General features: G+C 38.8%; 1 protein-coding gene across 1 annotated transcript in view; it reads left to right on the forward strand.

Annotated features, from left to right (window-relative positions):
• Nyap2 (neuronal tyrosine-phosphorylated phosphoinositide-3-kinase adaptor 2) overlaps nt 1-17,544 on the forward strand; it is a 233,892-nt gene that overhangs the window by 91,587 nt on the left and 124,761 nt on the right. The window contains exon 2 of the mRNA XM_077799600.1: nt 1,149-1,450. Within this exon, the coding sequence (XP_077655726.1) occupies nt 1,149-1,450 (302 nt within the window). The remainder of the gene's footprint in view (nt 1-1,148; nt 1,451-17,544) is intronic.

The raw sequence follows: 17,544 nt of genomic DNA on the forward strand, positions 1-17,544 counted from the left end.
TTTATAAAATTTGAGGTACATTTTCCCATTCATACATGTCTAAAAACGTCTGTTAAATAGTTGTAATGATGCTTCCTTTTATTTTTTCTATTGTTGCATGCGGAGAAACTCTAGAAAAATCTATCTTTTAAAAATTCAGCTTTGTATTCATGTTGTAAAAGAGACACCATTACTGAATAGTATGGAGAGAGGCCCAAGGGCCGTTTCCTATATGAATCTTCAACTTCAAACTGAGAGGGATTTCTATTTTCAAATGTTTGTTCAAACTTTCCTATATAAAACTCAGGAGCCTTACATTTGAAAGCTTTGCCTACCATGGATACTTGTGAAAAATTTACAGCCATCTCAGCATCTATACTTTACATTTTAAACTACACCTCTTTTCTAGATGCTGCTCTTTATTCTATAAGGTTTTCTTGTTAGTAATAAGTTGCTAAGGTAAATGAAGCTCTCTGGAGAATGGAGAGGTTGGCAGTTTCTTCACCGATTTAAGAAAGTACTTTCTCTTTCTGCCCTGCTCCTCCCTCCCTCCATTCCTTTCCTCTTCCTCCTCACCTACCCCTCCTCCTATTCCCCCCCTCCTTTTTCTTTCTGTATCTCCCCCCCCCCCCATTTGGTAATAGAACTTTTGTTGGTGTTTAATTTTCCCCAACATATTAAGCAAATAAATTAGGGATGATTTTGATAAAGTGCAGAAGACTCTGAGGCTGAGAACTGGGACTCAGTCATCCCTCAAAATGTTGTCTAGGAGCCATTGTTATGAGATCCCCCCCCTTTTTTTTTTCTTTTTAAGCCACTAGTAAGGTTTTCTTTACCTCCAAGTAAAGAAAAGCAATCAAAGATAAAGTCTGTTACGCTTCATCCCAGCCACCCTTGGGATGCTAAGCAGATGGGCAAAAAGATATCTGGAAATACATGTTAAGATTTCTTATTATAATCAAGTCCTATTTGCTTTATGTTCATAATTTAATGCAAAAGTACAGAATGCTTTCATATGCTACTCGAAATTGCTTTAAAATGCAGCCCACTGTGAAATATGTTTCTGCACCGGTCTGAAGTCAAAACTGGAGACTTGGCCCATTATCTTGGTCTCTTGCCGGGATCTGCAGGGCCCCCTCCTCACCGCCTGTGGCCTGCTTTCTTCACAGCATCGGTGGAGAGGTGGGGCGAGGCCACGACGCCGGCTACGTGGGCAAGCACTTCCGCATGGGATTCATGACGATGCCGGCCCCTCAGGACAGACTTCCCCATCCGTGCTCCAGTGGCTTCACCGTGAGGTCGCAGTCCCTGCACTCGGTCGGGGGCACGGAGGATGACAGCAGCTGTGGCTCCCGGAGACAGCCACCACCCAAGCCCAAGCGGGACCCCAGCACCAAGCTGAGCACCTCCTCGGAGACGGTCAACAGCCCTGCGGCCACCAAGAGCGGGAGGCCCGCCGAGAGGCCCGAAGGTGAGCTCCCAGGCCACGCGCCCTGACCTCGTCTGCCAGTGAGCCCCTGCCTTCCCCCTGGGTCACCATCCGGCTGGCATCACCTGGGAGTCCCACCTGAGAAAAATCAAGGGGAAGGTTATTGAATTGGTCTGCTCTCAATACCCTTGTCTTTTTGTTTGGGCTGGGGATTGAACCTAGGGTCACTTAACCACTGAGCCACACCCCCAGGCCTTTGCCAGATCCTCTTGCTTCAGTCTCCCCAGCCTCTGGGATAAGAGGTGTCACCACAGCCCCTGGCTCAAATGCCCTCTTAACACTTTGGATCATTTCAAAATTATCTTGGAGAGAGAGGGTGGGGGGGGGGGAGAGAATGAATTTATATTTTCTAGCTTTTATTAATACTATTTGAATAACTGAGGGAAGTATTGTGTGTTTATTGGGAGAAGGTTTTAATGCAGGACAATATAAGGAAAAAAGTTTTTTACCATAACTTTTGTGATGATCATTTTAACATGATTATCTTCCAGTGAGTATGAATGCATGCATGTATGTGTGTATGTGTGTGTGTATACAGTGTATGTACTATACATTTCAGTCTCTTTATATTACTGATTTCTTCCTGTGCCTACATTTTCCCTCAGCTATGAAATATAGAGTTCAGATATATCCCAGCCTCCTTACTGGTCTATGAATTAGGTCATATCAATCATGGATCTCACCAGTTCTTTAGCCCTCACCGGAATAAGTAAGTTTCAACTTTCCTGAGCTTTTCCTGAGAGCCCCTTAATGGGATAGACATCTTAAGTGTACTTTGAAACAAGCGGACTTAGTTTAGGCTGCTATTACAAATGGCCCTAGACTGGATGGCCTATAAAGAACAGATTTTATTTTTTCACAGTTCTGGAGGTTGGAACGAGCAGGATGCCATCATGGTCTTTTCTGGGTAGAGCTCTCTTCCAGGTTGTAGACTGCTGTCTCCTGCTATGCTCACATGGGGAAGAGAAGAAAGAGAGAATGAGCTGTGTTCTAACAGTGCTAATCCACTTGATGAGGGGTCCACCTTCAAGTCCTTAGTACCTCCCAAAGGCTCCCCCTTCAAATACCACCATATTGGGACAAAGCTTTCAACATTTTAATTTTGAGGCCACAACATTCAGTCCATTGCCCAAGGCCATTCAGATTTTTACCTATCAATTGTGATAAACACCTCAAGATTCCCAAAGCTACCAGTGGCCAGTTGGAGAACTCTGCATATTCTTGACTCTCTTCATAGCAGAAGAGTCTGCTTCCCCGAGTCCCCCAGGTATCAGATTTCAGCTGAGGTTCACTGCAGAGATGGGGAGCACATGGTCCTTTTCTCAACTGGGCAGAATTCTCTGCTACCTGGACTCCTCATTTCCCTATGAAAGTTCCCTCATCTTCTAGTCTTCATCTTTCTGTAGAAGTTCAAAATTGTTCCACAAGATTAGGTGCCCCTGAGGTACATTCAGTTTCTCTCTTCACCCTTCTTTCTCCCTTCCTGGCATCCAAGTGTCTTTGGCCAAGACAATAGTTGACTGCATTATTGAATAATACAAATAAGTGCCTGAAGATAGTGGTAATCCACCAATTCAACAAGGACAAATCTCTGCTTAGTCTGTTTTCTCTACTACACATATAGGAATAATACATCATGTGTACATATGTGTATTCATGTAAGAACACACATGGAAATAGCAGGAACATGGATGTGTGTTTGCAAAATTGAAATCATAGTGCATGGCATTTCCTGTGTTGTATTTTTCACTTATTCCGTGTGACTATTTTCTGGGGATTTTATTTGTCAAGAAACATCACTTTTTAATGGATGGAAGTGTACATCATAGGAATATATTAATTATTTATTTTATTTATTATTATTTTATTGATATATACTTACATTGGCTCCAATTTTTTAGCTAGAAGGAACAGTAATAGAGTGGACACTTGTGTGTGTGCATTTGTGGGTCTGTATATATTTGGAGGTGACTGTTCTTTTTCTGCCTTCTTAGAATTTATTAGAAATTGGAGTTTTTTCCCCCTCATGATTCAGGGTTATCAGTATGTCCTCCATGATTCAGGGTTATCAGTATGTCCTCCAACTTGTAATGCATCAACACATAGACACACATAGAGGTATTTAGTTCCCTTGTTAGTACACCAAATGGCTCCAGAGACATGACTTTTATAAATTTTAAATATCATCTTAGGTTTTCTCTAAGATTGATACCTGGTGCTGTTTGTTTTGTGTGATCCTGTGTCTAGAAGTTGCCCTCTCCCACTTCAGTTGCCAGAATACTACATAATCAATAGTGTTAGATTATTTGCAAAAGAAGATTACTGATCCTGACTTAAGACCTTGATTTCTGAATGATGAGGTCCTGAATGCAATACGGAATGGGACTGAAGAATAGTAAGAAATAAAAGAACCCCTGAATGGAGAGGAAAGATAAGACAGGCAGAAAAGGAGCCAGAGGGCAGCGTGAGTCATGCTGCCAGAAAACCTCCTGGAAGGAATGGGAGGTGCTCCCAGCCCCCCTCTGGGGAACAATGACAGGTACTTAGAGTGAGAATGTGGGGAAAATCGTGGTTACTGTTCTACAGGAACAAAATATGAGTGACAATTCAATTATGTTAAAAATAGAACAGAAAACCCTCCATTTGGGATGCTTCAGGTGTCTGTTTCCTGGAGGTATCATTCTCTCTCAGACCTAGGGTTCCCCATGGCTCGTTGCCAAAGAGAAGACAGTGGCTCTCTTAATCTTATATCACTATAATCTTTTACATCACCTGAAGGTAAAGTAGGACAAAGTGATCAAGTTAGGACATCAATGACTTAAGTTGGACTTGGAAAATTACTTGATGGGTTGGGAGGTGCACTTCCTCAAATGGGAACTCTTAGGATAGATTGGGAATCCCTCAGCTGTGGTTCGTCATGGTCCTGAGTGAACTAGATGAACTAAGATCCTGTGCAGGAATGGTAGGCTTTTATAGAAAAGCGATTCTCTATGCAAATTTTACTCTCTCCTCAGAAAACTTAAAAGGCAATTGTAAAGCTAGGTAGAGCCAAATCTCTTCAAACATATTATGGCCTCAATAATAAGAGGATAAAATCTGTTATTATTGTATAGAGATGGGGAAAATCTCAGTTCAGGGGTGGGGAAATGTTTTTTGAGTCCAAATGCATGTGTGGGTATGTGTAAATTCAAAGCCAAAATTACATAAATATGGAGATTGCTCTTTTATGGATTCTCAGTTCCTTATAATTGCAAGTTAACTGGAGTTCATTATAGAACATGTTTTCTTTATAATTTTCCAGCTATCAACATTATAACACAGATAAAAAGTGACTTTTATAAATCTTAACCCGTCTTTTCTTTTTTACATTAAATGTCAGCAAAATCAAAATATTGATTCAGTGGCATTAGAATGATTTCCATGGTAACCAGCTTCTATTTAAGTAGAGGATTATGACTTCCCTGTGGATAAAAGTAAAAAGAACTGGACTTGTAATAAAATGGCTTTTCAGAATAGAAGAAGAAAGAAAGAAAGAGATAAACTTGAACACAACAAAACAAAAATCATGTACTAAGAAAAATACAATTCAATATTTAAAATTATAATTCTGTCACATTAAAAACATATATGTACTACTTTATATGAAGAACATAAATGGTAATCAGTATAATATGAATATTTTAATTACCTTTTTCTGTCACCTCAGGGTGATACCAACTCATTTTTAGGCAATATTAAATGAAAAAAAAGGAGTTAACTAGAAAGAATAAGGGGCCTTAAGTACAATGTGTCTCATGTGTGATCCATCAAATAAGCCATCTCAAAACCTCACCTCAGTCATTCCTATTCCTTTAGCAAACCGCTTCATTCCTCAATAATTTCATTCTAAAAGATTCTGTATGAAATGGGCAAAAGGGACTGTACTTAGAGTGAGAGGCGAACACTTTGGGCAAGTGACCCAATGAGTTTTTTTTTAACCTTTAAGATAATTACAAAAAACTGAAAAACTGATGGTGTACTGCCTTTCTCATGGCCTTATGACAACCCAGGTATCTAATGCCAATGACGTGCATGATTAAAAGAAGTTGCTGTACAAATGGAAGTCAATGCAATTTTAAATGTGTAACTACCATTTTTTAAAAAAATTAGTTGTACATAACACAATACATTTATTTATTTATTTATTTATTTATTTATTTATTTATTTATTTATATGGTACTGAGGATCGAACCCAGGGCCTCACATGTGCAAGGCAAGAGCTTTATTACTGAGCCCTAGCCCCAGCCCTGTAACTACTGCTTTTTAATAGTCTTGAATAACATGAAATTTTGGCTTGATGTAGCACATATATTAAAAGGAAACAAGAGAGGAAAAGATATATTCACCCATTCTACATGTTAGAACTTACAAAATTTTACATATGGCTATTATTGAAAAGACCAATTTTAAAAAGTGCTGAGGAGAATGCAGAGATAAAGGAAGCCCTGCACACTGTGCTGGGGCTGTAAATTTGTGCAACCACTAAGGAAAACAGTCTGGAGGATCTACAAAAAATTAAAAGTCCAACTACTGTGTGGTCTGGCAATATCACTGCTGGATATATCCAACAGAGATAGCAATAATATGTTAAAGAGGCGTCTGCACTCCCACATTTATTACAGCAGTGATAATCATTTACAGTAACTGAGACATGGAGTCAAATTAAGTATCTATCAACTGATGAATGGATAAAAAATATGAATATATATATATATATATATATATATATATATATATATATATATGACAAAAAAGAATTTCAATGACAAACATGGATGGATCTGGTAGGCCTTGCTAAGTGACATAAGCCAGGCACAGAAAGATAAGTACTATGTGATCTTACTTGTATGTGGAATACCAAATAACTGAACTCATAGAAGCAGTGAGTGGCTACCAGGGGCTGGGGTTTAGGGAGATTTTGGTCAAAGGATACAAAATTTAAGTTAGGCAGAGGAAATTCAAAGGATCTATTCTACATCATGGTGACTAATGTTAATTATTGATGTGTTAAATCCTTGAAAATCACAGTAAAATTTAAGTGTTCTGAGTAGAGTTTAAGTGTTCTCACCACAAACAGTGTGTAAGGTGATGCATATGTTAATTATCTCTGTTTATTCATTCCACAATCCAAATTTAAGTACCACATAATGAACATGATGAACATATATATATATATATATATATATATATATATATATGTAATAAAATTTTAAAATAAATGAGAGAAAAAGCAACCCCACCAAATTTTACAGTGACCCAAATAAATAGTGCAATACTCTATGACTATAGTAATTTTTAATAATATTATGACATTAATAAAAATTTCCCTGGTATTATAAGCTTTTAATAATATTATTATATTATATGATGTATATGATGATATTATAAGTATAATAATACTATATAAATTTTAGTATCTGAAGGAAAACATGTTTTTATTAGACAGAGTATTTTTTTAAATTATGTCTTAAACTTCCATTTGTTATGAATTCTTCATTCCAGTCATTAATGACATCATCTCATGACTTTCTGTAAAATAACAATGAGGAAATACTTTCTAATTGGAAAAGGTACCCTAGTTTCTGAGTTTGAATTTTAGAGGTGTTTGGTGGAGTTATATCTTTTGATTCAAAAACCAGAATGTCTGCTGAAATATTTCAAATCATTATCATCCTGGAAAACTTGATATGTGTTATTGAGCCAGAATCTAATGAAAGCTAAGTTTATTCCAAAGTCACTGCCTTACGAGCAACCAAAACTTGAAAGGTTACCCCCCCAAAGATTATTTTAGTGACCAAAAGAGCTAACAAGAATAATTTAAGGTGAAAAAGGTGATTTTGACTCACAGTTTCAGGGGTCTCAGTCCATAAATGGCTGACTCCATTGCTCAGGGATCAAGGTGAGTCAGAACTCATGATGGAAGGGTGTGGTGGAAGAAAACAGTTCAGAACCTGGAACCAGGAAGAGAGAGGACAAGGGGGTAGGGGTGGGGGAAGGAACAAAATAGAATCCCCTCGACATGGACAGAATATACTTTCCAAAGGCAAACCCCCAATGACCCAGCTCTCCAGCAAAACCCTGCCTGCCTTCAGTTACCACCCAATGAATCCTTATCAGGGGATTAACACACTGATTAAGTTAAGGCTATCATAACCTAATCTTTTTACCTCTATGCTTTTTTGCATTATTTGACACATGAGCTTTTGGGGGACATCTCACTTTTAAAGTCTAATAGTTATACAAAATACATGTTTTAGAGTTTAAAATAATGTTTTTCATGCCTCCATTTATTCAGCAGACACCTTGAGTGTCTATCTTGTTGTACTTGAGATTCTGCAATCAACAGAACAGAAGTGGTGCTTTCCTTCATTTTGCTTACCATTTTATTTTTAGTTCTCTGCTTCAGCCTGTTTTACTTCATTCATTTCACGGAGCCAGCAACAATTTAAAGGGATGATTTCAGAAACCAAAATACATATGGTATGACAGCTATGGGATTTTCTTCCATGTAATTAGTTGTTTAGTGAGGGAAGAAAGAGTTTTTGCATGCTTTAATAATGTGTTTTTTCTAAAAAGAATAGTTGCTGCTCTTTGTTTGGTGTTGACAATTTAAAGATGTCTTAATCTGCTTTACTACCAATGTTAACTTTAAAAAGAAAAAAACCTGGGGACAGTGTAGGAAAGAAGAATAGAAACAAAATTGAGTGTGTGTGTGTGTGTGTGTGTGTGTGTGTGTGTGTGTGTATAAATTATCTTGGGGAACTGATAGGTTTTCCAGGTCAGAAACCCAGTTTGGAAGCCTAAGTCTGCACCAGTAATGGATGGCTACAACTTAGTTTTGCTTTCTCAGTTGTCAGCCTAGGTCTCTGTCACTTATAAGGTGGCCATACTACTTCTTAAAAATATCCTAATTATTTTACAACTCAGCATAACAAAACAGAAACACAGGGCATCAAAGGTAAGCACACTTTATTTTCCTCTTAATGCTGCAAAACTTAAGCACTCATTATCTCTGTCAGCCTCAGTCTCGCCCCTGTGCAATGGGACTAGCAATCCTGGCCTCATGTGGTAGGCAGAATTCTAAGATACTACCAAGATTCCCCACTCCCTTCTTTTCCAGTGTAATCCCTGGACCTGACACCCTGTTGCTGGCTTGAGGATGGAGGGGGCCACAGGCAATCTCTAAGCATTGAGAGCAGCGTCTTGGCTGAAAGTCAGAAGGAACACAGGGACCCAGTCCTGTAACTACAAGAACTGAATTTTGTCAATACTAGAAAGTAGCTTCACAGTGGATTTCCAAAAACCAAACAGCCAGAGGAGGTCTCCGCCTGGCTGTCACCTTGACTTCGTCAGGTGGGATCCTGGGCAGAGAACCCAGCCTTTTGGGTTCTGGATGTTTCCAGACTTCTGATCTACAGGAGTGTGAGCTAAGATAACATATTGACTTTTCAGCTGCTACATTTATGATAACTTGTAAAGAGCAACAAAAAAGTAATTCATCTTACAAAGCTCTTTAGGCAAAGGAAGGAGGACTGGTTCTTGGGGGTCTGGCCTCCCTCCCTCCTTCAGGCAGTGGAGGGCATTTAAGATGATGACAGTCATTTCCTAGATTTTCCTGGTCATACTGAAAATAAATGAGATGAAGGGGCCTCAGAAAATACTGACATATCAAGCCTGTTGATGACCCACTTAGCTTTTCCTTCATTTCTTTTGCTCTTTTCCTGGAAGGGTCTTTCCTTTCTCCTCAACATTTTTTGTTTCTATAAAGGGTATATCTAATGGCTTTCTGACTGATTAGTTTAGATAACTGTTGCAGCTTGTTTGCTTGCCTTCCTTCACAGGACAAGTGGCACTTGTCCTTCACAGCCTGCTCCCGAGGGGGCCTCTAAGCTGTGTTAATCACCATTAGAGTAAAACACAAAGAAATTCATAAAGCAAGCTATGGGAATCTCTATCGTTGTAGCATTGGAGAGCGTTCTTGTGTGATTCTTGTTCATTTTATGAGGAGGAGCTGCAGGAGGTCATCTCTCAAGGCCCACATTCTTGGATTTATTTTTCTGGTTGGCAGCATCAATAGCTACTGTAAAATGCCCTTGTCACCAGGTGTTGTTCAGATGAAGATGGACTTGCACATCTACTGTGGGTGATCTTTTCCTAAATGCTCCTGAGGCACCCGAATGAAACAGTGTGCCAGTCAAATATCAGGCAATGAATCTTCCTCTCAATCCTTCCCATATAGATGTCTAATCCAAACAACTACCTGTCTCTTGAATGTTCTCACCCATTACCTTTCTTCCACTAACAGGCTGGCATTGGTCTGATTTGTCTCAGTTCTTGATTTTGAAGAGGACTCCTAATCCACACTGTTGGCACAGATAGATTCTTCCAGGAGAAGTCAACAAGCCCAAAGGTCCTGAGTGTCTATTGTTGTTGGGGCACTGATTTGAGGGTGTTTTATTGTGTGTAACAAACCACTACAAATTTAGTGTCTTAAAATAGCATACTTTTATTATCTCAGTTTCCTTCTCAGGGTCTCCTGAGGCTGAAATCTAGGGTGTCCAGTGGGATGCAGTCTGATCTGAAGCTCGGGTCCTTGCTAAAGCTTATGCAGTTGTTGGCAGAATCAATTTTCTTGAAATTATGGAACACACAGTAGATTATTTCTTTAAGGACAACAGGAAAGTCCCTAGGTGGTTCATTCTCTCTCTACAGGTAAAAGTTGGTCTTCTTTTAAAGAGCTCACCTGGATAGCAAAGGCTCACCTAGAATGAGTTCCCCTTCATTAACTCCAAGTCAACTGATACAAACCTTACATTTAGCTGTAAAATCCCTTTATCTTTTTCCATATACCATAACTTAATCACTAAAGTAAAACACCATCAGATGCATAGTCCTGCCTGCTCTGAAATAAAGACAATTATGTTAGGCATAAGCCTTAAAGAATAGGAATCTTGAGGGATAGCCTAGAATTCTGAAACTAAAGGTGATACAAAGAGGAATAGTCTTGTATTGCTTTCCCAGAAACTACTCAACTCTCTGTAGGATACTTCAAAAATCAGCTTGTGGGAAAGTTAATTAGTAATGCCAGAGATAAGCTATAATTCTATAGGGTATCATAATTGGTAAACAAATAGGGCACAATATAACTTCCCTCCCCTTTTTTCTCATAATCTTTCTTTATTTTTCCATAAAATGGAAGTCATCCCTTCTGCCAGATGCCTGGATTATTTTATTGGGTTGAAAGTGAGAAAATTTTATTTCCTTTGGCTTCATTATTATAAGACATAAGGAAATACTTTCCTTAGTCTATCAACCCCCAGGCCCAAGAACTTCTAAAACATAAAGATCCAAATAAAATATTAACCCTTCAATGGTACAGATATTAAAATTGCAGTGTACATGTCCAGCAATCTATTAAGATCTCACCACTGACTTTCCTAGTTACTTTGTTGCTGACCCAATGTGCTAGCTTTACTCAGCAGTCACCTGGGCCCTTGTCAAGCATCCTTGATGTAGCAAACATCCTCTTCAGTGCTTTGGCCTGTGGATTTCTCCAGAACCCCTGGATTGTTGGCATTGGTGGTAGCAAGTTAAGCTTGGTAGGTTCCTGATCTCTCTCTCTCTCTGCCCATCCAGTAGCTTTTTGATGACAAATGGTATGAGATTATTTGTTCTCAAGTTATGTAACTTCTCAATTGCAGTAATTGCATCAATTTTCAGTAATAGCTAAATGGACCTTATAAAGCACAACTCATCAAATGAAGCAGACTAGGCAGAGTAACAAATGTAACCTTCAATGCAACTCTCTCCATGGTCTGTTTTTGTCTGACTTCAAATTTGCATAGAAATTTATCTCTTCTTTGCATTTATACTAAAGCATTTAGAGAAGGATGTGGTTAATTGTTATAAACTAATTATTAAACATTTTTAGAAAAAAAATGGAGGAAAGGAGATCATAGCCTGCCTTCCCTACATGACTTCCAACTCTCTTCTCCATAAAACTTTCTTCTCCTCTAATTCTCTAGACTTCAGTTTGTCCCCTAAGTCCTAAAAAGAACTGTGACCACCATCTTTAGAAGACAGCTCAGAGCTTGCTGGTAGTACTTATATAGTACTGTTTCCTGGGAGTTAATCTATCCCCATCCCAACCTTTGCAAGCCTGGCCAGTGTCTTTATAAAGCATTTCTGATGAAAACATTTTCCCCATTTGATTACATAAAGCATTTGATACTTTACTATACTTTTAAAATGTATTTTATTTCCAGAATCTGCCCTCATCTTTATACTCTCTATCTCATAGGTGCAATGATAGTGGGAAGGAATCTTTCTAATGGGTTTACTTCTCCTAATGCATGTTGGAAATGGGATCCACTCATATTAGACTCCCTCCCTGACCTGGTGGCTCCCTCAAACCATGATCCTGCATCTGTCCTTTTGTGTTCAGCCGGAAGCTAAAGGGCCTCTGCACGCACTCGTGCCAAAGCCTTTGCCCTCATTGTTACACATGCACAGTTTTCTGCTGAGTCTGCCCTCACCATGCTAAGAGTCAATCTTGGTTCCCATCTCTATGGTGGCCTTCTGTCCCTATGCTTTGTTATTTCTCTTCAACATTTAGACTGTTAACTGCAATGCCTCCCAAATTCTCTGCCCCTTGGTACGTCATGCATGGCTCTCTACTGGTTTTCTTCCTCTTCATCTTCTCTCAGTCTTCTTTGAGAGGGTGTTTCATTTGGCTGGATACTTAAATGATGATGTCTCTAGACTCTGTCTTTTGCTCTTCTGTTTTCTCATTTTAATGTTTTTTGAATAAGTCATGAATTCTACATTTGCTCCCAACATCTGCCTGGATCTCTGGCATGGCATTTCTCTGCCTGGATCTCTGGCATGCATTTCTCTGTAGATAATCACAGCTCTTCTTCAAACTCTTCATATCCACACTGACCTAACTGTTTCCCCCATGTTTCTTGTCTAGATACCCAAATTTGAAAGCCTTCTCAGATTGTGCTTCTTAATCCAAAGTTTCACCAGTGATTCAGTCTGACTACTTCTGCTCCTCTCATCTCTGAGTCTCTCCATCCACTAGTCCTTTTATTCTCCTATATCAGACCATTGTCATTTCCACCTGAAAATTTCATGGGTGCCAAACTGTTTTTTCTGCAACTTCACCTTCCCAAATCTATCTTCCCAACCATCCAGAGAGGTCATCTTCATGTAAACATCCAGGACTTATATGCCATGGCACTGTTCTTCTCATGATTGTATCTGAGCATGTCAATGTCCTGCTCATCATTTACCTGACAAAGGTAAGCTTGTTAGCATGACTATTATCCTGCTCACAGGACCACATCTTTGGTCATTCATTGCTCTCACAGCAGACCCAAACTACCTAATTTTCTCTATATAGGCCACGCTTATTCCTGCCTCTATTTCTCTTGGTATGAATTTTTTTCTTTCTGGAATGTCTATTCTAAATCAGTCTCTACAGAAAATTTTCACTCACCCAACAAGGTCCCAGGTCTATTGCTACTTTTTCTATCATAACTTACATGAATGCACTTTTCTCTGTGATTGACTTGTCCTGTGGGTGAACTATACTGTAGGTATTTACATATACAATTAATTTTATTCTAAACATTTGACTACATTTTTTTTGTATTCCAAGGAGGCTAAGCATTCCAACAGGACCTGGATCTTGTTCTTTTGTCTTCATACCTTTAATGCCTATCACAGAGTAGTGCTTAATAGGCAATGTTGAATAGGGATATTTTGACTATTGCACATTTTTACAAATAAGTCTTCTAGGAAACTAGTTATTGTGAAGGCTTAATGGGTTTCCAGGTGTCTCTAATGTAGAAAGAAGTTGAGGCATTTATAAAGTGTTGAGGATAGGCTTAGTGTATCACGATCCTCAGAGCACGCATGTTCTTTGTCCATTTGTCTCTCAGTCCCACCAGCTTTGATTATGATGTAGTAGCCAATTATTTAAAAATGAGATTAGATTATTTTGCCTTTTGGCCTGCTCTCAGGTTTATAAAACCTCTATGTCTTCTGTTGTTTTGAATTTATGAATCTTGATTGGGACATAAATCAGCAAAGAATACTGCTGATGGGTAGCAGGTACATATTAGTTTATCTGAATAATATAAATCAAGGAATGTTTGACTTGGGCTGTTCAGATCAGCTAAAAGGGAATATGTTTCTCAACTAAGATGCAAAACAGAGCTGAGAGTTCATTCCCTTGAGTGAGTTTTGGATGTTAAATTTAATTGTTCTTATGCTTGCATATTTTAGGGTCTCACTTGGAAATTTCTCACATATTCTTAAAGACCAGGTTTATTCCAGATTAAATGTGTTTTTTCTATTCTACAAGCACCAGCTTTTGAGTGGTTCTTCATCCTACCTTCCAGGAGAATGTATAAAGCCATTTTTAAGGCAGAGTGACTACATATGTGCATAAATCTTGCCCTTAATTGATCTCAATGAAGCATACATTTATTGCTGAAAAAGTGCTTTGATTTTATGGCCCTATGTCAGTACTGAGAGTTTCTGTAATATGAATCACTTTCTGTGATTTTTCTTGTTAAGTGGGAGGGCAGTGATTTAAGACTAGCTTTTTATTTATTTATTTGCTATTAAAATGTATCAAATTAAGTCGACTGAATGGAGTGGAACAGAAACACATCACCCATGGGAACCTTTGCTTTCTGACAACTTCATTTAACCAAAATGACTAAAAACCGAGAAACAAACAAAGAGAACATACGGAGGCCAAACTCCTTCTTGCAATAAGACTTGTGAATTTTAGTTTCTTTATTTTATAATGTTCTTTATTTTTATTTAGTATAAATTTATTTTCAGGTCTCAAAACCTCATAGGCTATTAGTAAGCTTGAAAACAAAACAAAACAAAACATGGAAAGAGTGCCACAAGACTCTAGACAAAGTTTCAAGAGTTTATACATTTGGTACCAAGACAGAGCACACCATGTGCCCACAAGACCTTGCTCCTTATCCCTGGGGATTGCTGTCAGTGTGAGTATTGATTTCCCTGAGGATGTTATTAGTCAGTGAAATTTATCAAGTGTCTGCTAGGTACAGGCACTGTGGTAGGCTGTGGAGAAAATTATCCTCCCCTAAAAGTCATTACAGCCAGCCAGGACCACTGACTAGCAGCCACAGTGAGGTTAAGATTAGTGCTGTGGTAGGGGAAGCAAAGGTATGTTGTAAGCCTGGGTCAGGGGCATGTACCCAAACGGGAGAAACTGGGGGAGGCTTCTCAGAGGAAGTATCTTAAATTGTTGTAAAAAAAGGATGTTATGGATTTTAATAATATGTCTTTTAAACATACTTAAAATAAATGTCCATTGCCAGTGAGTGAGAATTCTATTACATCTCTGGAAAAAGTGACTAGAGAAGTTGAGTGATATCCTTGTATTTTCAAATTGTCAATGTTCTCTTTCCATATGCAATACAATATATGGTTTTCCATCTCTATGAGAAAAAAAAAGGGTTAAGAAATCTTCAAATGAAAGTTAAGAGCACATAACGATGAGGGTCTATTTAGAAGTAGTTCCACGTAGATGTCTGATAACTTCCCTTAGTTAGAGAGTGGCAACAGAAACGAAAATTAGCCCTTGCCACCCCACCCCAATTTTATGCCTGAGTTATTTGGCCATTATATCTCACATGCTTTATAAACTTTGGAAAATAAAAGAAAATACATGTCCTATAATATCAGATCAAGGAAGCCAGAGCAACATGGATCTGTTCCTTAGAAAGAATTCTTTGGTTTAACAACAAGATGCAACCAGCTTTAGAGTGAGTGTACTTAGATTAAATGCAAAATTAATTGCCACATTCAAAAAACAACTGAGTTTGGAGATGCTGATTTGGTTAAAATGGCTAGATCATTTGGAGTTATTGAGATAACATTTAGTGGGAAAGGAGAAGATTATGTCTTAGATGCTACATATATAGTGGTTGGCAGCTTCTGTAATTAATTATCTAGGACAAGTGGAAAGATGAGCCCCAGGGGTATGGAAATAGTCACTGTGGTCACTTCAAACAAGTTAATTTCCCCCACCATGGGCCAGCAGAGACAGACGACGATTCGCAATCCATCTGATTGTTCCTTCAACAATTTTTTAAAAATATCTCTAATGTTCTAGGCACTGTTCTAAGACTTTGAGATAGATCCATGAGCAAAAGTAGAAAAGATGCTTATCTTCATAGTGTTTATATTCTATCAGCAGTAAAACAGATGATAAGCAAACGATATTATAAATTCATCAAATTAAGAACTTACATTGGAAGTGCTCTGGAAGAAAGAAAAATTCTACTCCAGGTAAAGAGATCCAGAAGGCAACTTTAAGTAAAGAGGACAAAAAAGACTTCATCCTCATATCTGACTAAGACACTTTGTCAGTCTAGGCCTAATCAGGGGAGGGAAACCATACAGTGAGTTGAAAACAGAAAGTTAAAGTATCATTAACTATAACAGAGGATAGAGTAACAGGGGACTGGCTAGTAAAACATAAAGCAAATGGCAAAGAATTCAGGAGCAGAAGATAAAAGGAGCAGTGATGAGGCAGAGCACCCTTTAGCCCATGGAGAGGCCCAGAGGGATCACTGGATGGGGAGGTTCACAGGCAGAAATCCATTCTCTGGATTTTCAAAATCCACCCTCAAGTGATGAGGAGAGCTTTTTAAAGGGATTTTCTCCCCTGAGAACTATAACATTGTTTGGGGTCAGCAGTTAGTTAATAGCTGTGATGTTTCAAGAGCTAAATCCAGATGGATGGGAAGCCACGTGCAGGAGCTTGGCCAATGAGATGCTACAACCATGAAGCAAAATCCTTTTCTGCTGCAGTTACCTCCAGCATCCTGTACTGAGAGAATTTCTAAGGGCTTAATCCCTCTTCTCAAGAAGGAAAACCAGATGAACTTGGAACCCAGAGGCATCAATTGATCACTTGCACAAACAGTAAGGAAGTGAATATCTGGGTGTAGGTTTCATTCCCAGTGGAGAAAAATTTTCTGTAGAAGCCCAAAGGGAGGAGAGTACATAACAAGGAAACCGGGTTGCAGAAATATTTTGGATATAAAGAATAACACCAGGAATCAATATTATAGGGAAAATAAGATGTGACCATGTAGGACTTTCATTATGTGCCATCTTAATGGCTTTGGGATTTATTCCAAGGAAGACTTTCAGGAGTTTGAGTTAGAGGGTGGCAAGATATATCTGGAAAGAATCAGTGTGGTGGCTATTGAGGTCAGATTCCTATAGGCCAGTGGCAGAGTCAGAAAGATGAGTCAGGACGCTGTGGATGGTGGCTTAGATCAAATGGGAGCAATGGAATTGCAGATAGTGAGAAATGCTGACTTTTCTGTTGAAGCAGTTATACATATTCCCATTTCTGTTCCTTTCTCATTGGAAATAGATATAGATAGATAGCAATATCTTTAGGATATGCTTTTCGTATCTGTAAAAACTATACTGTGAAGAAAGGATGCTGGCACTCTCTAAAGATTAAGACTCATTAAAAGTTTGTCATTGATTAAATTTACATTTATTTGTTGCAAACTAAAAGACCGTATGCAAGGTACCAATGATTGTCAGTAAAAGATCTATAGATATTTAAATTATAAACCTAACAGAGCTATTTCATAAAACAAACAAATGCAGAAGGTTGTGTTTAACTTTCATCTCTCTCAAACACAACTCTAGTTTTGAACTTGTCTGAGATAAAGGCCACCCTCTATGACATCCACATACCACTCCAGCTGCCTGCTAGCCGCCCCCAGCCATCTTCCCCTAGGTCACCCAGGCTCCACCACAGGATATAGAGCTCTGTGTTTTGGACCTGTGCTGCTTCCTCCTGCTGGGCAAACACACCTGCTTCCTGCCCCCTTGCCATTACCATTACATTGCCTGTCCTGAAACACTGCCCTACTTCCCCCTGGCATGGTTCACACTCCTGCCTTAATACCTCACTCATTCATTTCCTAAGTGAAGACCTATCCCCTCCTTCAAT

This window comes from Urocitellus parryii, chromosome 1 (genome assembly GCF_045843805.1).
Source record: "Urocitellus parryii isolate mUroPar1 chromosome 1, mUroPar1.hap1, whole genome shotgun sequence".
Lineage (NCBI taxonomy): Eukaryota > Metazoa > Chordata > Mammalia > Rodentia > Sciuridae > Urocitellus > Urocitellus parryii.